Here is a 9,326-nt window from a genome sequence, read left to right on the forward strand (position 1 = left end):
CAAGCCTGATATCAGTAAAAAAAAACAACAACATGTATATCACGCATTGGAGAGCATTTTGGGCCCTAAAACAAACTGGTAAAAAATAATTAAAAAACGAACTATCACAGATTATCGTGAAATAGACACAAAATACTTAAATTCAATACAAGCACACACACACACAAAAAAGTCAGGTTGTTTTCGTCCACCACAGGATTTGCTTCATAATGCATTCGTGCCCAGTATCCTTCATAAAGAATTCCAATTTGTTGTGGCTAATGTTAGCTAGGATGGGAGTTAAAGTTAGGAGGGATGTCTAGCAACCCAAAGGTTGCGTGTTTGAATCTTATCTACTTTGCAACTACTTAGCATGTTAGCTACCCCTACCCTAGCTAACATTACCCACAACCAATTGGAATTCGTAACATTACATACGTTTTGAAAATTCGTTACATATTGTACGAATTGTAATTCGTAACGTCTAATAAATACCAAATGGATAATGGACACCCACAAAGTAATATATACGACAAAATAACATCATACTAATTGTAGATGTACGTTTACTATACTAGGTCTAGGTGTTATGCAACCTACTGCATTCATCTGTGATTGAAATGCACTGTATACAACATCGTGTGGTATACACGGATAAATGTACTCAATTGTGTTTATTTTACATACAAATGTTGATATTGGGTTGGGGGGGAGAAAAACAAATGAAGATAGCCAACAACCCGATACTTCCACCTATATAAGTGTTGTTCTCACCGATAGCCGTCGACACCACGGCTTTTGTTACCACTTCACATTGAAATTGACCCTGGCCCTGCGTGGGGGGCAAGAGGGGCGGTGTTTTCTCAAACCACAGACAACAGCAAAACAACAGGTCTGCGACGATGGACAATTTCCTGAAGAGAGGTCGGCCTTATCACTCCCAAATCTCTCTTCAAAGTGTCCCTATCTGCAGTGAACCCAAGTCGGCTGAACCCGTTCCATGCACACATCATGGAATAACTAAGTTCCCTGGGAGAGAATCCGGAACGAAGCCCTATGCGGTGCGCTTTACCACTCCGATAGTCCTCTTGGAAAACGATTTATACCACATATTTCAGGTAAGTAACGCACCCAAATTACTATTGTATCAATGAGCAAAGTACTACTACATGTAAGTTAATCAGAAGAAAACGTGGTACAACAGTTGGTTGATGGTGCGTTTGATGATAACGAATCAATCACAAACGTCTCCTATTTTCATTCGTATAGAATTGATTATATTCGAAATTTTTGTTACAAAATTATTATTTTATTTGAAGCCTAGTGACTCAGTTCTGCTGTTCGCCACAAGTCGTCTTGTACCACACCTTCGTGCGTCGTTGACTATATTAAGATGAAATAATTGCGTAATTAATTGAATTTAGTATGGCAACTTTTTTCTCTTGGTGGAAACTGCTAGGATGTTTTACACAACACACATACATATTTTACACAATGAACACATTATACCTATTTAAAAAATCTCTCTATATATTTTTAAACATTAAAATATGTATATAAAATGTGTCACATGCATATCAATATGACTTCACCAAGCTTACAGCAATACGTTTCAGCCCTGGAGCGGTTTTGTTATTTTGAACATGTGCAGTTTATATATTTGCGAACACATTGCCTGCCACAAATCCATTTTTAATCTCGACTGGTCCAGCTTTCTGTAAATGGGTCCAGGAACACTAGAATTCAATCACGTTCAGTCAGTTATAAATGCATGTCTCTTCAGGACCTATTCAGTCAAACCCGTAAGCAGGTTTGACTGATAGTTCTAGATAAAACATTCTTCATGTAGGTTCACAATTACATTTTTCTCCCCCCCTTCAATGTGATTAAAGTTATCTAGTAGACAGCTTCTGAACCTTTCCTGTGTGTCTGCTTCTGTATGGGTTCAGGTTCATGTTCAAATGAACTATCTCTGTTCTGTCTCTGTGTCCCGGCAGGTATGATTCGGAGGAAGGAGGTGATACTCTCAGTCCTAGGGGAGCTGCAGGATGCCACAGAGAGCTCCGGCCTGCACGCCCTCACCAGGGTAGCTCTGGAGGTCCACCAGGTACTGACCCCCTTCACCCTGCCTTCCTCAGCTTGCCAGGAGTTCCCCGGCTGGGCGGGCATCGACGGCGTGGCCCATAGCCTGTACCCTGCTGACGCCCCCGGAGGCCTCCTGCCTCTGGCCTGTAAGGGAGAGGGGACCCTGTTGTTTGATACAGCCAGCATGCTGCTAGTGGGGACGACTAGTCTCAGTCTGGAGCTGCAGGTGAGCAGAGATTGGCAGTGTTTCAATCATATACAGCATCTGAGTTTCAACCACTACATTGTATTTATTTTGTGGATCTGTTTTATTTTTTTCTAGTTTGGAAATGTAATTTCTTTGTGGATAAGAGCTACTAAGAAATTAGTGTGTGTGAGATACACTAAGTATGTGCCAACTCCTGAACTGCATTGCCTCCAGGTACGTACGGTGATGGAGATGCTGCTGTGGAAGAGATACTACCTGGGCGGTATGATCGACTCGAAGGTGATGCTGCAGGCGGCCAGGTTCAGCCTGTGTGCCGAGGAGTCCCAGGACATGCTCAACCTCCCCCTTTCAGTCCTCGAAGCTATCTTCGACGCCGACGTCAAAGCCTCCTGCTTCCCCGGCTCCTACGCTAACATGTGGCACCTCTATGCTCTTTCCTCCGTCCTCCAGTGCAACATCTATTCTGTCTACCCCATGTACAACCTCAAGATACGACCCTACTTCAACCGCCTGATAAGACCCAGGTCCTACCCCAAAGACATGGATCCTATCACCTTGCACATCATGTGGTCCGGAGAGCTGGAGGGGGGCTCCTCCAGGTTCAGACCCACAGTCTTTGTAGCGTTAGTCCATTCTAGTGACCTCCGGACGGGCAGTCCTAACGACGAGCAGAGGGTCCCCCCACTGAAGACACCGGAGCTTCTCAAGCAGGACTCTCACCTGTCCTACTCCAGTCTGAAGGACAAGTACAACGTCACCAAGAGTACGTTCTACCGCTGGAGACGGCAGACGCAGGAGCACCGTTTAAGGTCTGCTGCCAGGTACGTTCCCGTTTCCTGTCTCTGTCGTCGATCAAAATACTGTCTGATTTAAAATCATGGCACTCTGGCACATTCACACTTTATTTTTTGTTGTTGTCTTGTATTGTTTATTTAGCTGTATGTTTCTGCTGACATTGAATTACTATTTTTAATCTGATCTTTTTCTATCAAGGTACGAGGCCAAACACTTCCTCCAAGCGTGCTATCTGGAAGGGAAGCTCATCCCTCTGCATCAGTTCAAAGAGTTCTTCCCGGAGATCTCCAGATCCACCTACTATGCATGGAAGCACGAGCTGATCTCATCTGGCGGTAATTTCTCCACGTTCTCCACGAGCGAGGTGAGTCCAGGGGACAGCACGGAGCAAGAGTCCTGGTCCTCTCCAGAGTCCAAGCTCGGGCAGGAGGAAGACCATGAGGTAGAGCCAGACGCAGAGCATCACGACAGCGTGGCCAGTCTGTTCGGCCTGAACTACAACGATGATATGATGATGGATGGAGAACGGGCCCAAAACATGGCTCTGATGCAGGAGGCCAAGAAGGTTCTTCAGAACTGCATCGCTAGGAATACATCGTTCCCCTTCCGCATCTTCAAGAGGAGCTTCCCAGGGATCTCCAGGTCACCTACAAGGATTTTACTGTTATTTAGCTCAGCCTTTAATACAAATAGTTTACTGTTATTTAGCTCAGCCTTTAATACAAATAGTTTACTGTTATTTAGCTCAGCCTTTAATACAAATAGTTTACTGTTATTTAGCTCAGCCTTTAATACAAATAGTTTACTGTTATTTAGCTCAGACTTTAATACAAACAGTTTACTGTTATTTAGCTCAGCCTTTAATACAAATAGTTTACTGTTATTTAGCTCAGCCTTTAATACAAACAGTTTACTGTTATTTAGCTCAGCCTTTAATACAAACAGTTTACTGTTATTTAGCTCAGCCTTTAATACAAACAGTTTACTGTTATTTAGCTCAGCCTTTAATACAAACAGTTTACTGTTATTTAGCTCAGCCTTTAATACAAATAGTTTACTGTTATTTAGCTCAGCCTTTAATAAACATAGTTTACTGTTATTTAGCTCAGCCTTTAATACAAATAGTTTACTGTTATTTAGCTCAGCCTTTAATACAAATAGTTTACTGTTATTTAGCTCAGCCTTTAATACAAATAGTTTACTGTTATTTAGCTCAGCCTTTAATACAAACAGTTTACTGTTATTTAGCTCAGCCTTTAATAAAAATAGTTTACTGTTATTTAGCTCAGCCTTTAATACAAATAGTTTACTGTTATTTAGCTCAGCCTTTAATACAAATAGTTTACTGTTATTTAGCTCAGCCTTTAATACAAATAGTTTACTGTTATTTAGCTCAGCCTTTAATAAAAATAGTTTACTGTTATTTAGCTCAGCCTTTAATAAAAACAGTTTACTGTTATTTTAGACATTATTTTTTGTTTTTTAAATCTTGCATTCATCCATTTTATTGCCTCCCTTCATTTTATCGATTTACTGTAAAGTGTGTTGCAATTTTAACATGAACTTTTGAACTAAACGTTTGATTTGATCCAGGTCTACTTATTACAACTGGAGGAGAGAGGCCATGCTGTTTAACCGAGGCTACAAGGTCGGAAGCAGTGAAAACAGCTTGGACACGGATAAGAGTAGTCCAACTGGTGGTCTGTCCCCTATCAGGGGAACTGAGAGCCATGGTCATGCTGCCACGGTCTTCCCCAGAGTTAAGATCTGTAGAAACAACCATAAAGGGTTCAGGATGGTGTTCCTACGCAGGAAGAAGCTGAGAGAAGCTGCCAAGGTGAAGGTGTGGAGGTCAAAATGGCCTCTGTCTAGGTTCAGAGTGAAGTACCCCTCCCTGTCCCTCTGTTTCTATTGGCTGTGGCGTAATGGCCCCAGTGGAACCAGGAAGGAGGAAACCACCACCCCGTCTTTAGAGGTGGACCGTTCTGAGATGATTATGGAGAACAACAACGCAGTGAAAGAGAATGGGATGATGATGATGATGGCAGAGAGTGACATAGAGACAATGGCTCCAATGCAGGACGTGTTCTCCTTTGAGGGGGACCCGACAGAGGATCTGAGAGGCCCCGTCACCATGACCTCTGTGACATCCCCCTTCGACACCCCCCTCCCCAACCCAACCAATATGTCCGCCACCACAGACGACCAGATGTTTGTGATGGATCTGGTGGCCCTGGCTAACTTCAAGGCCAAGGCCAAAGTCTTCCTGCAGCAACGCTTCGAGGAGAAGTCCTTCCCCACCTTCAAAGAGTTCAGGTCCTTCTTCCCCCTGACTCCCCGTTCCACCTACTATATGTGGAAGAGAGCCCTGCATCACGGAGTGCCACTGGTACATGGCTGAGAGAGAGAGGGCATGGCTGAGAGAGAGAGAGAGGGCATGGCTGAGAGAGAGAGAGAGGGCATGGCTGAGAGAGAGAGAGGGCATGGCTGAGAGAGAGACATTTGTAATGTCTTTATTGTTTTGAAACTTCTGTATGTGTGATGTTTACTGTTAATTTTTATTGTTTATTTCACTTTATATATTATCTACCTCACTTGCTTTGGCAATGTTAACACATGTTTCCCATGCCAATAAAGCCCTTGAATTGAAATTGAGAGGGCATGGCTGAGAGAGGACACTTTGTGTAATGGTGTTCATACACTCTGTTACACTAGCTTTAAGCAGAAGGGTGTCCCTGTAACAAACTGAAATGCTCTCTTGTCTGTAGTCTCTTCCGAATCCTAAACTCTTTCCCCCCTCCCCCGTCACTCCCTCAAACAGAGTCCTCAGTATCAACCCCCACCCCCTCCTCACCCACTTTGAAATTATGTCTATTTTTTTCAGCTGAGCACACTGTAATTGTTTTGGTTTGTAGTTTGAGGTATGCTTCAGCACCTGGGTGAAGTCTAATGTATTGAAATGGCAGCCAAATGCGACTTAAACATGATGTTCACCCTCCATCTCGTCTCCATTCCTGGCTCTCCTTTGTTCTCCTCCCTCCCTCCCTCCATCCCTCCACCTATCACCTTCAGGTCATGGATATTTGCACATCTGTGAAAAGACACTGTCCTACAGTTCAAGTAATGGTCCTCTGGCCTCTAGCAAAAGGCAGTTGAAAGTCATCCTGATAGTGACCGACCAGCGGGGGTTGATTTATTTATTTAAATGGCTCTTTGTTTGAGACTGGGTGTGTTCTTCTTCTCTTGTATTTAGTTGTAATCTCCCTTCAGGAAGGACTCCTTTTATTTCCCTGTTTTTCTTCTTCTTCTTCATTTTAAATAGTGTTCAGGTTCCTTCAGGATGTTCAGTTTTTGTTGTTGTTGTTAATCCATTTGATGTCTGTCTACCTGTTCTGTAGGATTCCTAGTGGTTTAACCTTTTTAATGTGTTGTATTGAAAGAAGTCTGTGGTTTGTGTCAGGAAATGGCCTTTTGTTTCAGAAATCTAGTTTCTCCCCTTTTTGTTGTTGTTTAAAACATGCTCTGTACACACACACCACACACACACACACACCACACACACACACATACACACACACACACACATACACACCACACACACACACACATACACACACATACACACCACACACACACACATACACACACATACACACACCACACACACACACACATACACACACATACACACCACACACACACACATATACACACACACACATACACATACACACACACACATACAGTGTTTTGATTCACAAATATTGTTGTTTTTCTACTATTGAATGTACATCTAGAATGATGATTTAACTTGGTTCATCGCTGTTTTGTGTTTCAGGGTCTTTACTTCATCGTGATTTATATAGCAATAGATGCTACGCCGAGCAGGTCCATGACCTATAGATTGTCTCCTACTGTACGGTATCTTTGCACTGTGGTATTTTAATGCGACACGGAACACATCTCAACCATATCAGGGATCAGTTGTCTTTTTACGACATATGTTACAGGGTCTCAAGACAAATGTATTTCAATTTGAATGGAGCAGTTTTCTAATGAATGTTTACAACACTTCTGGACACGCTACCAGAATATGTAATATGCTAATTGGCCTAATTAAGTGTATATTTTCTTTTTAAGAATTTCTATATTTTCTCTTGTGATTTTACCATGCCTTTTTTTGGGGTTGAAATAACTTTCCTATTGTTCATGTTTTTCTCTGGTAACCATAATGTGACATTAATCTTCTCTCTCTCTGAAGTCCTAAAGCATTGTATGTATGTTAGTTTTAAGTCATGTTTGTCTTCTATTTTGCCATTTAGTTATGTTCTCAAAGAGTATTGGTGTACCACTGCCATCGTAGCAGCCAAACATGATGTTTTCTATTCTGTTTTTCTGCATATTTGTTTATCAAAACTGGTGGAGTGAAACAGTTAGTATTTTTTTTTTGCTACGAGGTAGAACATCAATGAATCAATGAACCACCCACTCAAACTCCACTTGTGCCTGCGAGTCATCCAATCACACAGCTTCCACTTGTGCCTGCGAGTCATCCAATCACACAGCTTCCACTTGTGCCTGCGAGTCATCCAATCACACAGCTTCTAACTCCATTCCTGGCAGCACGTTATCATGCTTTTTTAATTCCGTTGTAAATGTCCCCTTTCGCTTTAAGGAGACCATTTTGTGTAGGTGTAATCTTCTGGAGGCATCGACCGTGTCTTGGTACACAGTAATCAAAACACAGTGATTTACGTTGGTCTGCTGCGACGGGGGTATGTTATTTTCTAGAAATGAGCTTTTCTCATCGATGAAAGTTGAAGGGGAGGCAGTGAGTGTGCTACACATTACATTTTTAGCTTGAAAACAGTTGCTATCAGCATATTTTTTTAATCAAGTAACATGTATGAGAGGGGCTACTACCCCCCCCTCGCATACAAATATAAAAGTACAGACCTACTTTACAACATAACTCGTCAGGCTTCAATTTGATAAACAAAAAATGCAAATAAGTTGGCCTACATGTGGTAAAAATCAAATTGTGACTGAAAACGTGGGTATAATATATGTGAATTCACTGCCAAGTTGTGACTGAAAACGTGGGTATAATATATGTGAATTCACTGCCAAGTTGTGACTGAAAACGTGGGTATAATATATGTGAATTCACTGCCAAGTTGTGACTGAAAACGTGGGTATAATATATGTGAATTCACTGCCAAGTTGTGACAACCCGCTGGGCACACGCTGATTATGTCCATGTTGTTTCCAATAAAAAGAAATTGAACAAACATGTTGATTTTTGAAGTCTGTGCCTGGTGGGAAGCGATGACCTGATGACCTATTTTATAAGGAACCCAACCCCCCCCCCCCAAAAAAAAAAACCAAAATATATACATTGAAATGCCTCATGATTTGTCATCTCATCTCACAATTAATCTATGCTTCAGTCTGATCAACTGCAGCCTATACCAACCACCACTGGGCCTGGTCTGGGGAAACAAAGCATGAACATCAGGCTACTATAGGCACACATTAATTTGTTTTCTGAGAAAATGTGAAAGTTATCAAATTTGCTTTATATTCAAACTTCAGGTGGCTACCTAGGTCTTTAAAAAAAATCTATATATATATATATATATATATATATTTTTTTTTTTAATTGACTGGAATGAATCAAATGTAACTTTATTAGTCACATGCGCAGAATACAACAAGTGTAGAACCTTACAGTGAAATGCTTCACTTACAAGCCCTTAACCAACACGATAATGACGACATACTATATAAATAACTTTTGAATTACAGATTAAATAAAGCAAGCTTCGCCCTGTGATTCGTTCTATTGTCGCAGTCGCAGTTGTGCTCTGTCTGTGTAAAGGACCCCCCCCCTCCTCTTCGTCCTCCTCTTCGTCCTCCTCTTCTTCCTCCTCCTCCTCTTCGTCCGCCTCTTCCTCCTCCTCTTCGTCGTCCTCCTCCACTTCCTCCTCTTCTTCTTCTTCTTCCTCTTCCTCCCTGTTAGTTTTAAAATAGACTTCATTTGAACAGGTACAAAAAGTGGCTGCAATTTGACGTGTTTATTATGTCTTCTCAAGAACCAAGAGTTTAGAAAATAATAATCTGTGTTCACCGTCCCAGTCTGTATAAAAGCGTATTAATTGTCATACGCTAAAACTAGGGTCCGGAGTTGGTTAGCTTACCAGATGAGGGAAAACTCTGAGCCCCCAGGGAAAACAAATCCCGCCGACGACCACTCTGG

The 9,326-nt window shown here is 41.9% G+C and overlaps 1 protein-coding gene across 1 annotated transcript; it reads left to right on the top strand.

Annotated features, from left to right (window-relative positions):
• Positions 1–1,978: 1,978 nt before the first annotated feature.
• LOC139415490 (vertnin-like) lies at positions 1,979–5,468 on the top strand. Its single transcript, XM_071163592.1, has 4 exons — positions 1,979–2,290; positions 2,486–3,093; positions 3,266–3,709; positions 4,661–5,468. The coding sequence occupies exons 1-4, from the start codon at positions 1,979–1,981 to the stop codon at positions 5,466–5,468; spliced, it is 2,172 nt and encodes a 723-aa protein (XP_071019693.1).
• Positions 5,469–9,326: the final 3,858 nt, after the last annotated feature.

This window comes from Oncorhynchus clarkii, chromosome 8, assembly GCF_045791955.1.
Source record: "Oncorhynchus clarkii lewisi isolate Uvic-CL-2024 chromosome 8, UVic_Ocla_1.0, whole genome shotgun sequence".
Taxonomy (NCBI): domain Eukaryota; kingdom Metazoa; phylum Chordata; class Actinopteri; order Salmoniformes; family Salmonidae; genus Oncorhynchus; species Oncorhynchus clarkii.

Coding starts and splice junctions, on each gene's coding strand:
- LOC139415490 (XM_071163592.1), top strand. CDS start 1,979: ATGATTCGGAGGAAGGAGGTGATACTCTCAGTCCTAGGGGAGCTGCAG. Junction 2,291..2,485: donor GTCTCAGTCTGGAGCTGCAG/GTGAGCAGAGAT, acceptor CATTGCCTCCAG/GTACGTACGGTGATGGAGAT. Junction 3,094..3,265: donor CGTTTAAGGTCTGCTGCCAG/GTACGTTCCCGT, acceptor TTTTCTATCAAG/GTACGAGGCCAAACACTTCC.